This window comes from Solanum dulcamara, chromosome 3, assembly GCF_947179165.1.
Source record: "Solanum dulcamara chromosome 3, daSolDulc1.2, whole genome shotgun sequence".
In the NCBI taxonomy this organism is placed as follows: Eukaryota; Viridiplantae; Streptophyta; class Magnoliopsida; order Solanales; family Solanaceae; genus Solanum; species Solanum dulcamara.
The window spans coordinates 6,166,182-6,185,838 of NC_077239.1; the positions used below are offsets into that span (position 1 = coordinate 6,166,182).

The 19,657-nt window shown below is 30.5% G+C and overlaps 3 protein-coding genes across 3 annotated transcripts; all 3 read right to left on the reverse strand.

Moving 5' to 3' along the window:
* Positions 1 to 4,253: 4,253 nt before the first annotated feature.
* LOC129882303 (probable glutathione S-transferase) lies at positions 4,254 to 5,327 on the reverse strand. Its single transcript, XM_055956549.1, has 2 exons — positions 4,881 to 5,327; positions 4,254 to 4,722 (listed from the first exon to the last, which is right to left on the reverse strand). Exons 1-2 carry the CDS (start codon positions 5,187 to 5,189, stop codon positions 4,384 to 4,386), a joined length of 648 nt encoding a protein of 215 aa, XP_055812524.1. The 5' UTR covers positions 5,190 to 5,327; the 3' UTR covers positions 4,254 to 4,383.
* A 1,546-nt stretch (positions 5,328 to 6,873) lies between these two features.
* Positions 6,874 to 9,023, reverse strand: LOC129882302 (probable glutathione S-transferase). Its single transcript, XM_055956548.1, has 2 exons — positions 8,589 to 9,023; positions 6,874 to 7,447 (listed from the first exon to the last, which is right to left on the reverse strand). The coding sequence occupies exons 1-2, from the start codon at positions 8,895 to 8,897 to the stop codon at positions 7,079 to 7,081; spliced, it is 678 nt and encodes a 225-aa protein (XP_055812523.1). The 5' UTR covers positions 8,898 to 9,023; the 3' UTR covers positions 6,874 to 7,078.
* A 7,380-nt stretch (positions 9,024 to 16,403) lies between these two features.
* LOC129881498 (probable glutathione S-transferase) lies at positions 16,404 to 17,459 on the reverse strand. Its single transcript, XM_055955694.1, has 2 exons — positions 17,009 to 17,459; positions 16,404 to 16,832 (listed from the first exon to the last, which is right to left on the reverse strand). Exons 1-2 carry the CDS (start codon positions 17,315 to 17,317, stop codon positions 16,464 to 16,466), a joined length of 678 nt encoding a protein of 225 aa, XP_055811669.1. The 5' UTR covers positions 17,318 to 17,459; the 3' UTR covers positions 16,404 to 16,463.
* Between the last annotated feature and the right edge of the window lie 2,198 nt (positions 17,460 to 19,657).

The following is a 19,657-nucleotide window of genomic DNA, read 5'->3' on the forward strand; positions in this document are numbered from 1 at the left end:
TATCTTCTCAACAATTACCATATGTTGATTAAACTCTACCGTGGTGTATGTTTTTGTCATAGAGTAGAACAATTTCGTTACCTTTTGCTGACTCTTTCTGAAGTTTTTCATTATGTTTTGCAACAAGTGCCATATACACGCGAAATGAGGTATTTCATCATAGACAGTTAGAGTTGCCTTAATAATGCTTGCATGCCTATACGAAATGATACACATCTCTAATCTTTGACCAAATGCCTCTCTGAATTGTTCAACAAACCACCTCCAAGATGCATTATTCTCTGAATCAACAATGGCATAAGTAAGAGGCAGTATACTCCCTACATTAGGTATAATGTTTAATACATTTTTGTTTCATGTATAATACACTTTTAATACATTGTGCAGACTTTTAATACAAATTAGAATTTCATTTATAAAAGCATTAGTATTGTATTCAAAAAGTCTCACCTACTGTATTTAAGGTATTAACTGTTAGCATTGTCCCTTTGTATGCTCCTTTTAGAAAAGTTTCATCAACAACTACAATTGGTCTACAATACTCTCATCCTTTTATCGATGTAAACAGAGATACAAATGCATATAGGAAATGCTCATCCTCTGATTTGTGCAATCTTATATAAGAACCAGGGTAAGTTGCCTCTAGTATGTGAAAGTAACTTGGCAACTTTGCATATAATTGAATTGGATCACCTCGGACTAATTCAAGAGCTTTTTCTTCAGATCTCCAAGCTTGCATATATGTGAGACGCACACCATATTCCTGTATCATGTCATTTTATATATCTCTTGGTGTATAGTTGACATCTGAATCAATATATTTGGCAACAATAATACTCCCAACAACTGTCTTTATTGCTTGTCTTTCCGATAATGAATTATGTAGCAACATACACATATGTTCGCTTTCAATATCTAATAGCGAACATTTGAGATTTATTCACGCTTGAAGCGCGTAAATTCCAACTACAGTTTTCTCCGAGGTATTGTATTGAATAGTTGTTGAAAAAAATTATTAATAGACAATCAATAGTATAAACTAACTTGAATTTGAGTCTTACCATATTGAGCTTGATCTCAATGTCTTGAATTCGAAGTGTTTAAGAATGGAATGTCTTTTTAGTGCACTAGTAAGGACATATTTATTTTTGTAAACTTGATCTTTCTCAAAAAAAGATGATTGGGGTTAATAATGATGCTTGGTTGTATTTCTTCTTGCTCATCAACTTCCTCACATGATCCAAAATCAATTAACTCTAGCGCATCACCGATACCACTAAATGCATTAGAAAAGTATGAATTGTGTGTAATCCTCATGTCTTCTGAAGTGTCTGAACATAGTGGAATTAAGGTGGAATCACTCTCCAAGTTGACCGATTCAGTTGTTGTGACACATAAAGGGCATTTTGACATATCTTTATGTTCCTTTTTGGTTTCAATATACACTTTTACTTCCATATCGTTATGAATTTGAATTGGAGGAGACCTTTCATCAATCTTATAGCTGATTTCAACTTTACTTGTTGATGTGTCTATTGACAATTGAGCAGCAATCACAGAAATGAGGTTAGCAAATGTTGAATCGGTATTTATCAACACACCATCTGCCAAGTAATTAATATACTTGTTGCTAGAATCCTATCGGCCATTGAAGTAAAGCAGTACAACCAGATTAGCCATGTTTTTCTTTTGCATATTTTTTTGTTGAATTAGAAGAAAATTAGAGAATTAGAAATGAATAATTAAACTTGAACAATAAATGTATTACACACACATTAAACTTGAATTAGAAGAGAATTAGATACGAATAAAATCTATACTAATGAAATCAGCCTTCAGTGATCTGTAGGCTACATAAATGAATTAAACTTGAATAACAAAGGTATTATACACACATTAAACTTGAATTAGAAGAGAATTAGACAAGAATAAAATATGTAGCTAACAAAACCAACCTATAGTGATTTGGAGGCCACAAAAATGAATTAAACTTGAATAATAAACGTATTACATACACATTAAACTTGAATTAGAAGAGAATTAGACATGAATGAAATTTATATCTAATGAAACCAACCTTCAGTGATCTGTAGGCCAAAAAAAATGAATTAAACTTGAACAAAAGCTGTATTACACACATATTAAACAAGTAAACAAGTAATTGTGATAAACGTAGAACAAAAATAAACTTTCATATTGAATCACAACTGAATACAAATCGTGCATCGCTAATGAATTAGGTATGCAATCTAATTCAAACCTTCAAACAATTAAACATTCAACTATTCAAACTTTTAAGTAGTCACAGATCTCTACTCAGAAATCACAATTCTTCAACTGATTCAAATCTGCATTCACCTAAATCTTGCCATTCTTCTATAATAACATACGCATTAATCATTATATAACACAAAACGTTCATTCACACATACAAATAAACTGTAAACATAGGAGATCAAAGTTAAATAGATGAACATACGGCGAATCTGAGAAGAAGACATGATTTGCCGACAGAAGAATCGCCGATTAACAACAGTTTGAACAAGTAATCGTTGCAATCAAAGAAACGAAAATCAGTAATAAAAATAAAAAATTATGGAGAAAATTTTGCATGAATATTGTTGAATATCGTACTATTCGTTGTTCATGTTTGCTTCTTCCTCTTTTTGGCTATGGAGAACAAAAAAATTTCTTCTGAAAAGTGAGATTCCACCGAATACACATCACTTAATTCCAAAATTAGAGTACAAATGTTGTAGAAAGTCGTGGTTGAGAAGCTATGAAGCTAAGTATTGCCCTAATTTTGGAGAAAATTATGGGTGAGAAGATTGGAGAGAATATTGGTGTAGCAAATTTGGAGAGAAACATGGGAAGAGAAAATTATGGGTGAGAGTTTTAGAAGACCGTACTGAATTTAATTCAAATAATTTGCTATATATGGTTAAAATAATTATGTTGCTCTATGTGATAAATATTTTTTGAATATTGTACATTTATGTGATTTACCCTTAAATAAACTTGGGGCAGGTCTATTTGATTTGGTGAGGGTATTTGGGAATGGGTGGGCTTTTAAATTAGTTTAGGTTAATTATAAGGTGACCAATAGATGAGCGCCACATCATTAATGAATTTATTAACTGGGCATAAATTGAAAATCGTTAAAAGTAACGGTAATATAGGACCTAAAGGTAGACGTCGGGGGTATTGTGGAGCTAATAAGTGGATGGAGGGTAATTTTATAGCATTTTCAATAATTCAAGGGTATTTTAATCCCTTTTTCATTTTAAAAATAAATTATTTTATGTTAAAATATATATTTTTATATATCATATAATAATCATATAATAATCATATAATAATATAGAAAAATTATATATATACTAATTATTATTTGAATGAATTATTATTTTAATGAACAATTATTTATTTATGCCGACCACTCAAAAATATAATGATGTCCATCTAATCAAACAACTAAAAAAAATAAGAGGAGCTGAATGTTGATATCAGCTTCACATGAACAAAAATTATAACAAAATAATATACTCTATTCATTTCATATTAGCGGTCAATTTTATAGAAAAATCCGTCTAAAAATATTGGTCAATTTACAAAATAAAATAAAATTAATTAACTTTTAATTTTATCTTTAAAATTAATTATTTTTTTAAAAAATATTTAATTATATTGAAAAAAATTAAAGATAAATTAGTAAAAATTACTTTTTATCTATGATTTTTCAAAAGACGAGTCAAAAAAATAATATGACAACTAATATGAGAAAGAAGAAATTACATTCACCACAATTTTTCAAAGAATATGAAAACTTATTCAGTTCCATATACTGTCAACCATCCCAAAGTAATACATAGTCAAATTACTTCCTCCGCCCTGGTCATTTTTTTTTTACATGCATATTAAGAAATCATAAATGAAAAAATAATTCTACTTATTCATTCTTTAAAAAACTTCTTGAAAATTTGACAAACAAATGTGAATATTTTTAAAAAGAATTAATTATAAAAGTAATATAGAAAAAAATTAATTAATAATTTTTTGATTTAGATGAATACCTAATATAGGATTATTATTTTATTAGTAAAATGACCAATTAATATGTGATAGAGGGACTACTGTTTCATGCTTGCATCCATCGATTTTAGATCATTTATTATTGGAATTTATGAGATTATTTAATATTGCCAACCATGTCACTGATGTGGAAAGAAAGAAATACGTAAGCACTTAGCTAATTTAATCTCGAGAACAATAAGATAACTTATACAACAATTATTATTTCATTACAAAATAACTTGCATACGCGCTTATAAGTACATATTCTGATACATAATTCGACACTTCATAAGATAAATGAGGAGGTGTTTATGCTTTAGAAGCAGAAGCTTGGACAAAAGCAAGCAAATCATTTTTTGGAGGTAGATATTTCTTGACTAAGCTGCAATTAACATATTCATCCCTCCAAGCACAAAAATTTGGAAATTTTTCACTTGTTACTAATACAACTCCAAAGGCTTCTTGAAAAACTCCTAGCCAATAACCCACAAAATTTGCGGCAATATCAGCAAATCCAAATTTGTCACCTACAAAAAATTTCTTGTCCTTGAGCTCATTATCAAGAACTTTCAACATCTCACAAACTTCCTCGTTACTTTTCTCATGCTCTTCTCCTTTGAGGAAGAAAAAATTCACCACTGCTGCAACCTACAACAACCACGATAATACTACGTCTCAATTTCAAACAAGTCAGAATAGACTATACAAAATTATAAAAAGTATTCCAAGATCTCTCTATAAAAGTAAACGTACTACCTGACTAAATAATGCAAATATGAATATATATAGCATGAAGATGAATTTACCTTGTCATCAAGAAATTTAGCCCAAAAACGAGCTAAAGCTCGATCATAAGGGTCTTTAGGCAAGATGGAAGGACCTTCAAATGTCTCGTCGATGTATTCAAGAATGATCATAGACTCACAAATGGGCTTGTCATTGTGAATGAGAACTGGGATTTTCTTGTGAACAGGGTTGGATTCAAGAAGGAGAGGGCTCTTATTTTGTAGATTTTCTTCTATAAATTCATATTTTACACCCTTAATCTTTAGAGCCCACTCAACTCTGTGACTAGCAGGGCTATACCATAGACCAAGCAGCTTAATATCTTCCATCTCTCAGCTTTCAATAATTGTTTTTTGCTTTACTAATTGAGGGAATTATATGTGGTGGTTCTCCCTTGAGGTCAAGTCTTCTTGTATAGAGGAAAAATAAAACAGGGAAGTTTCTTAGCAATCCACCAAAATCCAAATACATTGACCAGAGACTTAAAATAAATACTATTGGTACTCCCTCCTATCATAACAAGTGGCCTTTTCTTTCTCTTTTAAAATAAGTGGTGTTTCACAAAATATGATGATAGTGATTTTGAAGTCGGTTTTGATAATTTGACAAATTCAAAAAACACGTAAAGGACTTGGTCCCTCTGAGGAATTCTTGCTGATAACGACAGCAGATAAATAGTACATAATAGATCCTGCCAAGTCTGCAGGTCTGTATGTACGCGACTGAGTCTCAGTGCAGAAGGCCAGTTGTCTAACCAATACAAAATGATCCAGGTATATAGGTGATACCTACACTCTTTACAACATTTTCCCACTTGGCTTTTTGAATCTGAAAAGGAATATTTATATAAGATCATGCTCTCAAGTATTGAAAATTTGCTTTTGAAAGATGGAGTTATCAGTGTTTTTGTTCTTGTTTTTAGATTTGTAATTTATTGTTCTTAATCTTATAAGGTCTACTTCCTAATCTGTAAAGGAAGTTAGATCAGCTCTCATTTCTTATCTCTTTTGTTCATCTTGTCGAAATAACTAGAGCTAGTTATGGAGACCATCTGAACTCTAAATCATCTAGGAGTTTAGTGATTTAGGAAGCAACATAGTTATTGTTTCAAGTCTGTAACAGAGTTGTTACAAAGAGTGGAGAGGGATTGTGAGTATAATTCCTAGGTTACAATAGCTTATAATCTGAATCTTGGCTCAGTTATTCTAGTGAAGATTTGAGCTGAAATTCTATGGGACAGATCGTGATTTTTCTCCCTTGAGCAAGGAGTTTCCACGTTAAAATATTGTGTCTATGTTATCTTTCTGTTCTTTAAGTTTCTGCGTTGATTTTTGATAAGGGACCCAGTCCCTATTGTTTTGGTGGAAGTATACATTCTAACATAAAATACTAATAGCTGAGAGAGTGTACACACACATGATTATCAGAGATACAATTTTTTTCTGATACAATTGTCGGGATCAAAATAACATAATATCACGAAAAAGATAATAATTACAAGTAATGACGATGATAAATTAGATGACAAAGAAAAACTATAAAAAAAACTTTATGATATGATGAGAGTTCGTTCAATTGACTTACATATAATTTTACTAATATAAAAAATATTCTAAAACTATTGAGAGAATAAATCTCTCTCTAAAAAGAACTCTATGAACAACTATATTATATATTGTGGATGTGTTATTGTGTTCTGAATGAGAAGAAATGATATTCTATTTATATAAGTCCAAAATTTCTCTTAAAAAAATGGATAAATGTGATAGAGTCGTATTAATCCAAGAAAAACCTTCCTAATCGAAACACATTTATTATAGAATCCAAATAAAATAAGAAATTCGGTCAAATCCTAAGAACAATGACGAAATTGGATATGATTAATTATTGTAGAATCACTGACCAACTAACAAATTAAAACACAGTTTACTCTTCTTGGTATGTGATTAGTTGGCTAAGCTAGCTAATTTAAACAGTAATAGTTTTATTAGGAAGAAAATGCAGAATCTAATCTAGAGTCACTAAATAGTGTGCTTAATAGCAATTTAATTAACAGTAATAAATAAAAATCCCCATTTGAGAGAAGCATAAGTAAATGGGGCAATATTTCAATTCTTTTCTTTCGCTTACGAATACATAATTGAATTTAAATTGTTTTAGATTCACAATTTTATTCCAACACATAATTTAAAACATCATAAGATGATTGAGGATATATTTATTTTTGAGTAGAAGCAGAAGCTGTAGCCGCAGCGCGAACAAAAGCTTGAAAAAAAGCAAGCAACTCATCATTTCTTGGAGGTAGATATTCCTTGACTTGACTGCAATTAATATACTCATTTCTCCAAGCACAAAAATTTGGAATTTTTTCACTTGTTACTAATACGACTCCAGAGGCTTCTTGAAAAATTCCTAGCCAAAATCCTACCAAATTTGCAGCAATATCAGCAAATCCAAATTTGTCACCCACAAAGAATTTCTTGTCCTTGAGCTCATTATCAAGAATTTTCAACATATCATAAGCTTCCTCTTTAGCTTTCTCTTGCTCCTCTCCTTTGCGTATGATAGTATTTATTACCGCTGCCACCTACGAAGTACACACTCAAAACTTAACAATAGTACTAAGAGCCCGTTTGGATGGGCTTAAAAAAAAGTAACTTTTATGTATAAAGTGCTTTTAGAACTTTGAAGTGTTAAAAATTATTTTTATAAATAAGCAGTTGAGTGTTTGGATAAAAGTGCTTATGATGTGAATTTTAGGGTTAAAAGAATAAAAAAAGGTAGTTTGAGAATTTAGTTAAAATATAAATGATATAAAAGTAATTTTCATGGTCAAAGAAAATGACTTTAAACACTTTGAAAAAAAAAGTTAGGAATCCTAACTTTTCATTTCTGATGGCTTAAAGTCAGCATTAGGCAAACACGTCCAAAAGCTAAAAAGGGGCTTTAAGTTGGTTTTGACCAACTTAAAGCCAATCCAAACGGGCTCTAAGTCTCCATCTCAAGCAAGTCAGAATCGTTTATTTATCTAAATTCTCATTAACAATGTCATTTGCTCCATTTACATTATCCTCACCATTATTATATACTAAATTATGGAAAGTGTCAAGCTCTCTATAAACAAATTAAAGTACTAAATGAGGGAGTTGTTGAAGGTTCCTAATTTTTCCTTCTTTTTTTTTTCTTTCAATTCTTCTTATATTTATTTAGCTTTACCTGGGACGAAACGTTGTGTAAGACTTGAAAAGGCAAATGCTTATTAAATTAATTCATGTTTGTTTAAAGGCATTGAATGACATACGTAAGTACTTAGCTAACTCTATTTTGAGACACATCACCAAGGATTGATTGCATATCTTACAGGGTCAAATTTTGTCCCTTTTTTTTTATTTTTAAACTAACTATTGAATTAAAAAAAAAAAAACTCTTTTGAACGTCCAAACTTAAATATGTTGAATAGATCGATCATATTTTCATGAGCTAATTTTATCATTATTATCTCTGGCAGAAATGCAAGATAAGATTGTGTATAATAGACCCTTGTGGTCGGTCCTTCCTCGAACCCGGCGCATAGCGGAAGCTTTAGTACACCAGACTGTTTTTTTTTTATCTCTTACATAGATCTTGAAAATTACATTAGTCTCAAAAAAAAGGTTTACTAAATTATGGAGGTAACAATATATATATAGATAGATAGATATATAGATATAGCATGAAGACGAATTTACCTTATCATCAAGGAACTTAGCCCAAAAACGAGCTAAAGCACGATCGTAAGGATCTTTAGGCAGGATGGAAGGTCCTTCAAATGTCTCGTCGATGTATTCAACAATTACCATAGACTCACAAATGGGCTTGCCATTGTGAATGAGCACTGGGATTTTCTTGTGTATTGGATTGGATTGAAGAAGCAAAGGGCTCTTATTTTGTAGATCATCTTCAATATATTCATATTTGACACCCTTAATCTTTAGAGCCCACTCAACTCTATGACTAAAAGGGCTATACCATAGACCAAGCAACTTAACATCTGTCATCTCTCAACTTTGATTAACTGTGTTTTTGCTTTACTAATTGAGGGAATTTTATGTGGTCTAGTCTTCTTTTATAGAGGAAAAAACAAGGAAGTTTCTTAGCAATACAGCAAATACATTAATATTTCCTGTTCGTCTCTTTAGTTTTATAATTTAGGCCCCGTTTGCCCAAGTTTCCAAATATTCTTGCCAAGTTATTTTTGGGAGAAATTTTGGTGAAATTGCACTATGCGTTTGATCTCAAGTTTTCTCAATTTTTGGTGAAATTTTAAAAAATATTATTTTGTACCCGTAAGTTCTAAAAATTATTAAAAATACTCGTAAGTTTGTGTTATCATTTTATAATGAACATGTTCCGTTAAAAAATATTTTATAACATAATTGATAACAATCAACAACAACAAAATAACATTATATACAATACATTATTCGTTTCATTTTACATATACTTAATGATCAAGAATTAAGAGGATGGGCAAATATTTTTATAGATAAGTTTTATTTAAGAGGATTAATGGTATTGGTTGATCATATTAATGGAGTAAATTGATAGATAAATATTTAATTGAAATTATTAAATGATTGATGTTTTTATAAAATATAAAAGTTTGGAGTTATTTTTAAATTTTTAAAACTTTTCAAATTCTCAAGTTTTGTTATAAAATAAAATTGTAAACTAAAGAAAGAAAGAAAGAAGAAAAATATGGTAGGTTAGGAAGTAGGCAGAGGAGTAACATGCCGTATGTATATCTTGTTACAATCTTCAATTGCCAAACTTTGGCAATTAAAGAGAAAGAGGAAAAGAAAATGTGGGCAACTTGCCCACTTTTAGTGGCCCCACATGAAGAAAAGATAGGAACAAGTGGACAACCACCTGCTCCCACTTTAGTGTCCACGTGTAATGTGCTTCAAAAACAATTTACAAGAAAGAATATACATAGTTATTCTGAATATTCATAGATATTGTATTTCGTTAAAATCTTACTAGGAAAAATCCAATGAGAAAAAGCCTAGTGAAGAAAAAAGAGTACCACGCATCTAGGAATACTCCTTGAGTGTTGCCTCATTAAAAACCTTACCAGGAAAACCCAGTGGGACAAAACCTTGGTTAAGGAAAAAAGAGTGTAGCGTGTATTTTACTCCTCTTGATGAAAACTTCATTTGATATTTTAGAGACGACGCATTCCAACTTTATATCTTAGCTTCTCAAAAGTTTATGTTGGTAATGCCTTTGTAAATAAATCTGCAAGATTATCACTTGAACGAACTTGTTATACATCAATATCACCATTCTCTTGGAGATTATGTGTGAAAAATAATTTTGGTGAAATATATTTTGTTTTGTCTCCTTTTATGAAGTCACCTTTCAATTGAGCTATACACGCATCATTGTCTTCGAATATAATTGTGGGTACTTTGACATCATTTTCTAGGCCGCATTTTTTTTTGATGAACTGTATTATCGATCTCAACCACACACATTCTCTATTTGCTTCATAAATTGCTATTATTTCAGCATGATTTGAAGAAATAGCAACAATAGACTTCTTTATAGATCGCCTTGATATAGCAATTCCTCCGTGTGTAAATAGATAGCCTGTCTGAGATCGTGCTTTGTGTGGATCTGATAAATAATCTGCATCTGCATAACCAATAAGGTCTGCACAACCTTTGTTAGTATAAAACAAACCCATATCAATAGTACCATTTAGGTATCGCAAAATATTCTTGATACCGTTCCAATGCCTTCGCGTTAGGGATGAACTATACCTTGCCAGCAGATTAACAGAAAATGCTATATCAGGTCTGGTTGTGTTATCAAGATACATAAGTGCACCAATAGCACTGAGATATGGTACTTCAGGACCAAGAAGTTCTTCATCCATTTCTGGAGGTCAAAATTGATCCTTTTCCATTTTAAGTGATCGAACAACTATTGGAGTACTTAATGGATGTGCTTTGTCCATGTAAAATCATTTTAAGATTTTCTCAATATAGGCATATTGGTGGACAAAGATCCTGCCTGCTAAATGTTCAATTTGCAGACCTAGACAAAATTTTGTCTTTCCAAGGTCTTTTATCTCAAATTCTTTCTTTAGATATTCAATCACCTTTTGGACTTCTTCAGGGGATCCAATGAGATTTATGTCATCAACATAAACGGTGAGTATAACAAACTCTTATTCCGATTTCTTAATAAAAATAAATGGACAAATGACATCATTTATATAGCATTTATTTATCAAGTACTCACTAAGATGATTATACCACATACGCCCTGATTATTTCAGACCATGTAATGATCTTTGCAATTTCATTGAGTACATCTCTCGAGACTTATTACATGCTTCAAGCAATTTTAATTCTTTTGGAATTTTTATGTAAATTTTATTATCAAGTGAACCATAAAGGTAAGTTGTAACTACATCCATTAGATGTATTTCAAGATTTTTATGTACAGCTAGACTGATGAGATATCGAAATGTTATTCCATCCATAACAGGTGAGTATGTTTCTTCATAGTTGACCCCGGGTTTTTAAAAGAATCCTTGTGCAACAAGGCGTGTCTTGTATCTTACAATTTCATTTCTCTCATTTCGTTTTAGCACAAAAACTCATTTATAGCCAACCGATTTTACACCTTCAGGGGTTTGGACTAAAGGTCCAAAAAGTTCACGTTTAGCAAGTGAGTCTAATTCTGATTAAATTGCCTTTTGCTATTCTGACCAATCATATCTACGTCAATATTCTTCGACGGATTTAGTCTCAAGACTTTCACTATCTTGCATGAGGTTAAGTGCAACATTATATGTAAAAACATTATCAACCGTGATTTTCGATCGATCTAAATTTATCTCATCACTGGTAGAACTTATTGAAAGTTTTTCATTCACCTGAGTCTCGAGTTCACTGATTTCTTTAGGAATATATCAGGATTACTCAAATGTTGACCTTCTTCAGGAGGTTCTTGTGTAGTATCATCTTTGTTATTTCTCACGCTTCTCTTTCTAAGATTTTTATCCTTTGAACCCAATTGTCTACCGTGCTTCAGACGTGTTAAGGATTCAGAAGCTATGATACTAGTAGATGGTCCTTTTGGGACATCAATTCAGATAGGCACATTTACTGCAGGAATATGTGACTTAGTTATTCGTTTCAAATCAGTAAAATGCATCTGGCATTTGATTTGCTATTTTTTGTAAGTGGATGATCTTCTGTACCTCCTACTCATATGTGCGGGTACGTGGATCAAACTGAGATAGTGATAAAACTTTTCACGCAATATTTTTTGGGTTCCTTTTTCTCTCCCCCTAATGGTAGGAAAGTTGTTTTATCAAACCGATAATCTGCAAATCGAGCAGTGAATAAGTCTCCAGTCTATGGTTCAAGGTATCGAATTATGAAGGGTGAGTCAAACCCAACATATATGCCCAACCTTAGTTGAGGGCCCATATTTGTACGTTGTGGTGGTGCTACACACACCTATATCGCACAACCAAATTTTTTTAGATGGGATATATTTGGCTCATGACCAAATACTAATTGTAACGGAGAGTATTTATTATAATGTGTCGGTCTGAGATGTATAAGTGTTGCTGCATGTAAGATAGCATGACCCTAAACAGTAATTGACAATTTTATTTTCATTAGTAGAGGTCTGGCTATCAATTGTAGGCGCTTAATAAATGACTCTGCAAGGCAATTTTGAGTATGAACATGTGCAACAGGATGTTCAATTTTTATCCTAATTGATAAACAATAATCATCAAAAGCTTGAGATGTAAATTTTCTAGTATTATCAAGGCGAATGGCCTTAATTGGATAATCTGGGAATTGCGCCCTTAATCTTATTATTTGTGCTAACAACTTCGCAAACGCCAGGTTGCGAGAAGATAAGAGACACACATGAGACCATCTAGATGATGCATCTATTAGGATCATAAAATATCTAAACAATCCACTAGGTGGATGAATATGTCCACATATATCTCCGTATATACGCTCTAAAAAGCCGGGAAATTGGATGTCAACCTTCAGAGTCGATGGTCTTACAATTAATTTGCCTTGATAACAAGCAGCACATGAAAATTCATCCTTCATAAGAATCTTCTGGTTCTTTAAAGGATGTCCAGTTGAATTTTTTTAAGAATTCGTCTCATCATTATTGATCCAGGATGACCTATTCGATCATGCCATAGCATAAATGTATTTAGATCAGTAAACTTCGTGTTTACGATCATATGTTCTTTAATTGCACAAATTTTTGCATAATATAGGCCAGACGACAAAGTTGGTAATTTTTTCAAAATATATTTCTGGCCTGAGACACTCTTAGTTATACCAAGGTATTCAGTATTTATTTCATATAGTGTCTCAACATGATATCCATTTCTGCGGATATCTTTAAAATTTAACAAGTTTTTTGGGGATTTAGAAGAGAATAGTGCATCTTCTATAACAATTTTTGTCCCCTTAGGCAGAATTATAGTACCTCTTCCAGAGCCTTCAATCATTTTTGAATTACCAGAAATTGTAGTAACATTTATTTTTCTTCTAAGCAAGTTGAAAAAATATTTCTCTTCTTTAAAAATAGCATGAGTTGTTCCACAATCAATTACACAAATATCCCTGTGATTGATAATTGATCCAAACAAAATTTGAGGCATATCCATATTTCTTTTCAAAAAAAAAATAAATTAAATATTATAATTAATACATGGTTCATTACATAAATTTTACTTTGATTGAAAAATACAAACACGATATTTAGTACAGATAAATAAAAAGAAAATTAAATATTATTAAGCTTATCAATATTCATATTGTCTTCTGGAAAATTGAAGAAATTAGCTACATCTAAATACATATGCTCAATATTATCTTCAGAGATAAAATTTATTTCTGGATTATTTTCTTCCCTTTTCAAGGATGCTTGATATAGTTGAACCAGACGTTTTGATGACCGGCAAGTCCATGACCAGTGCCCCACACCTCCACATCTATGACATATGCTTTCTGAATTTTTTTTTGGTAAAACTTCTGGCTTTTCACTCTTCTTTTTGTACTGTTGATCATTTCTCGGTGCAAGCTGAGCATCATGATTATAATTTCTTCTTCGATCATGACCACGACCACGACTGGGGCCATGACCTCTTTCTCGTTGGTTATAATTTGTCTGATTCACTTCAGGAAAAGACAAAAAACCAACAGACCGACTATCATAATTTTTTCATTAACAACTATTCTGGAGTTCGGCAATGAGAAAGTGAGAAAGTGATTCAGAATATTTTTTAAATCCTTTTTCGCGACATTGCTGCTGCAGGGGCATATTCGCGGGTGAAAATATGGAGTATGTTTTTTCAAGTTTATCTTACTCAGTGATTTCTTCTTCGTATAAATTTAACTGAGCTATAATTCTAAACAAGGAAGAATTATATTCAGTTATATTTTTGAAATCCATTAATCTCAGATTTAGCCAATCATGACGTGCTTGTGAAAGGTGGTCATATCTTTCTTTTAATTTTTTCCACAATTTAAGGGAATCTTTTAATGTGAGATATTGTAATTTTAATCACTCGTCAAAATGGTGGCGGGGAAATATCATGCCTTTGGCACGGTCTTGACTAGATGCCGTATTTTCATCTTTGATGGTGTCTGCCAGACTCATCGATTTTAGATGTATTTCGTCATTTAGTGCCCATGATGAACAACCTTTTCTAGATATGTCAAGAACAACAAATTCAAGTTTTGAGATATTAGACATTTTAAGAAAATAAAATTCTTATCCGTTTTGTTATCTTCATAAAAATATAGCTCAAAACGATGGAAGCTCGTGCTGATAATGTGTTATAAAATAAAATTGTAAACTAAAGAAAAAAAGAAAGAAGAAAAATATGGCAGGTTAGGAAGTAGGCAGAGGAGTAATATGCCGTATGTATATCTCTGTTACAATCTTCAATTGCCAAACTTTGGCAATTTATAGAGAAGATGAAGAGAAAATGTGGGCAACTTGCCCACTTTCAGTGAGCCTCACATGAAGAAAAGATAGGAACAAGTAGACAGCCACCTGATCCCACTTGGTTTCTAACAAGTTCTATGTTTTTTAGAACTTGGGAATTTATCAAAAATATTTGCTAAATAATGTCAAATTACATGGACAAACACAAATTTTTAAATATTTTTTTAATTTTTTTTTAAAAACTACTTTGGCCAAATGCTACCTTAATAATGACCGGGGATTTAAAATAACTACTATTGGTACTTCCTCCTATTAGAACAAGTGCTGTTTTTATCCTTTTATAGATAAACAGTTGAGAGGGTGTATACTATGGACCATCAAATATTAAGTGAGATGTGTTTTGATAAATAGTTAATGATACTTCAGATAAAAAATACAAATATATAATAATTTAGATAAAAAATCCATAAAATAAATAATACTTTAAATATGGTTCAAACCATTATCTCCAGTTCTTTATATTGATAATAATTAAAATTTAATCTTGAGAATAATAAGATGACTAATGTGACTCACTATTTTACCAAATTATGTGGCTTACTTTCTTCTTTCATTTTTCGATACAATTACAGGGATCGAAATAACATGACATTATTTGGAAGCTAATAATTGCGAGCCATGTGGATGACTAATCAGAAAACAAAAAAAAAATATAAAAAAGACTCTATGATATAGATTCGGTCAATTGACCTGCACATAATAATACTAATATAAACTATATTCTAAATTTATTGAGAGAATAAATCTCCCCCTAAATAAAATTCTCTAAACGATTATATTGTGGATGTTATTGCGTTCTGAATGAGAAGAAATGAACTTTTATTTATGACGGAATAATCTGGAAAACCCTTGTACTTGGCTCCGTTTGTCAGTTGGACCCTTATACTCATGACTTTACCAACTGAACCCTTAAACTCGGTAAAACACAATATTTTAAAGATTCAATTGACAAAGTCGTAAGTATAACGGTTCAACAGACAAACAAAATCAAGTACAAGGGTCTCTCAAGTCATTCCTCCTTTATTTATAAAACTTCAAAACTTCTCTTCTAAAAAAAGAATAAATGTGATAGAGTCCTTTTCTACCGAGAATTTTTTTTCTAAATGAAATACAAATTATAGAATCCAAATAAAATAAGAAATTCGGCCAAATCATAACAAGTTAACAACAATGAGAAAATTGGATATGATTAGTTAATGTCGAATCACTGAGTCACTGACCAACTAACAATTAAAACAGTAGCACAACACTCTTCTTGGTATGTAACTAGTTGGCTAAGCTAGCTAATTTAACAAGTAGTAGTTTTCTTAGGAAGAAAAAGTAGAATTGGAATAATTAATATGCCACTAAATAGTGTGCCTAGTAGCAATTTTTATTAATACTAATAAATATAAAAATCCTCACTGGTGAGAAGTACAAGTAAGCGGGGCAATATTTTAATTCTTATATTTTACATACGAATACATAATTGAATCTATTGACGTCGTTCTAGATTCACAATTTTATTTAGATACATAATTCGAAACTTCAAACAATGAATCAAGATGTGTTTATTTTTTAGTAGAAGCAGAAGTTGCAGCTTGAGCACGAGTGCGAGCTTGGTAAAAAGCAAGCAAGTCATCATTTCTTAGAGGTAGATATTCCTTGACTTGACTGCAATTAATATACTCATCTCTCCAAGCACAAAAATTTGGAAATTTTTCACTTGTTACTAATACAACTCCAGAGGCTTCTTGGAAAACTCCTAGCCAAAGTCCTATCAAATTTGCAACAATATCAGCAAATCCAAATTTGTCAGCCACAAAGAACTTCTTATCCTTGAGCTCATTATCAAGAATTTTCAACATCTCACAAACTTCCTCTTTAGCTTTCTCATGCTCCTCACCTTTGCGTAAGAATGCATTTACCACCACTGACACCTACAAAGTGCACTCTCAAAACATAATTATTATACTTCGCCTCAATCTCAAGCTATTTATATAAATTCTCATTAATAATGTTAATTGCTCCATATTATTATATACAAAACTATGAAAAGTGTACTAATATGACTAAATTATGCAAATAGGTATATATAACATGAAGATGAATTTACCTTATCGTCAAGGAACTTAGCCCAAAAACGAGATAAAGCACGGTCATAAGGGTCTTCAGGCAAGATGGAAGGGCCTTCAAATATCTCATCAATATATTCAAGAATGACCATTGAATCACAAATGGGCTTGCCATTATGAATTAGTACAGGCACTTTTTTGTAAATTGGATTGGATTGAAGAAGTAAAGGACTCTTGTTATCTCGATCTTCTTCAATATATTCATATTTGATGCCCTTAATCTTTAGAGCCCACTCAACCCTGTGAGTAAATGGGCTATACCAAAAACCTAGCAACTTCACTTGTGCCATATCACAACTTCGGTTATAATTGTTTGCTAATTTGCTATGTTAAAGGAAATTTTAGTGGTGATTCTGTCTTGAATTATGATATTCTTTTATAGAAGGAAAAATCGAGGGACTGTTTAAAGGTTCCTATTTTTAAAAAAAATTCTTCTACCAAACGTTGTGTAAGACTAGGAAAGACAAATGGTTATTAAATTAGTTCATGTTTGTTTAAAGGCATTGAATGACCTACGTAAGCACTTAGCTAACAAATGAATAATATATGCGAGATGATTATTAAAAAAGAAAAAATAATAATTTATGTACGTCGTTGTACAAATTGTAATAGGAGTATATGTTTTGTGGTACAAGATAAGTCGTCACTGCAAACGATTACTGAATTTTAGTCGATAGAAAAATTAAGTCACAAAGCTATTGTTTTTTAGCATATTAAAGTAATTTGAAATTTTTTTAAAAATAGAAGTGATTGAAAATTCAAACCTATGAAACAGGATAATCATTTTCTATATAAGAGCATGTTTGACATTGTCGTTGAGAGGTCAAAATACTTATTTTTTTAAAAAAAATATTTTTTGAAAAAATTAATGTATTTGGCCAATCATTAAAATTATTTTTAATTGGAAGCAGAAGCAATTTTTTTTCTATTGGAAAGAAGTTAGAAATTTCTGTTTGTTAAAAAAAACAGGAGCAGAAAATTATTTTTCTCAAGACCAAACTATCTTTGCATATATACATATTTATCAATATATCTCTTATATTTATTTATTTTTGTGGAGAATTTTCATATGTAGTGATTTAATTTATGGGATTTTTTTTAAAAAAAAATTCTTGCTATTTTTAATTATATTTAAATTATTATGTTAATATTATATTAATATTTAACTTATTATTTTTATTTATCTATATATAATATTAATTGAAACTTTAAATGTGTACATATTAATTAAATAAAAATAATTAATAATTTGGTTAAAGTGTGACATTCCACGTGCGAGGTCTCAAGATCAAACCAAGATAGAATATTTTTTATTCCCGTTTTTGATTCAGCACATTTACTCATTTGTAGTTTTTTTTTATGGGCCCAGTTCAATCCCCTCCTTCTTTTATGTGTTCTCATTAATTAAAATGTATATCTCATCATTTATTTATTTAGTGTTGATTAAAAAGAAACATTTGGTATTATGTAAATATTAGTTATGAAAAATTTAATTATTTATGTATTATTTATTTATATTTTAGTTATTTCATCTTCTAACATAAAGATATTTTCAATTTTTAAATTTCATCCAAAATATTTTGTGTTATATAATTAAAAAATATTATTATTATTGTTATTAGTATTATTTTAAGAAAATCTTATTTACATAAGTGAGTTTTTACTATAAAAAAATACCAAATAAGTATTACTTAATTAAGTGTAGCAAATATCCAAGATGTATTAATTTAAATTATTGGTTTGTGTCCAAAAATCTATCATATTTTGTTGTTATTAACTAAGTAATACGTTTGATTATTTTATTTTTCAGTATTTTAATTTATAAATTACCATTTATTTCTAATGTTAAGTAGAAAAAAAATATCATTGAATTTAAAAAATTAAAAGTACCGCCAATAAACATTACCAATCCTTTCAAATAAGAAAAAATTACCTCAATACACAACTTATTTTATCATATTCTCTAAAATTTTCTACCATTTGAAAAAATTACAAAAATTTCTACTCTTTCTTATTTTCTGATACATCACTGTACGTGATGTATCAGAACGTCAGATACATCACTTTACGTGATGTATCGATCGGATAAATCATTTACATGATGTATCAAAACGTCGGATACATCACTTTATGAAATGAAGTAATCAGATACATCACTTTACATAATATATTAAGAAGTATGTGATGTATTCAGATTTCACCAAAAAAAGGATTTCGAATAATTTTTTTTTAAAAAAAATAAAATATAATTTTAAAAAATCACTATAAAATTTAAATAAAATTTACTTCAAATAATAATGATTGAGCCCGTGTAGAGCAGGAGAAGACGAACTTCTCCTTTTCTAGGATAATGAATAAAGTTCAATAATTATACCTGCAATTAATCCTTCTTTGCTGTATCTTGATCCTAAAGAGACAACCCCAAGTGGAAAGAAAGAAAATATGTAAATAATTTAACTAGCTTTACTTTTGACTCATCATTCACCCAAAGATCGTTTTATGCGTCATGCCTACTTTGGAAACAGCCAATTATATTGTACAATCCTCCATTCCATATTAAATGAGTATCTTATTAAAAATATTTATTTTATATTATTTGATCACTTATTGAATGTAAATAATTCTTAATA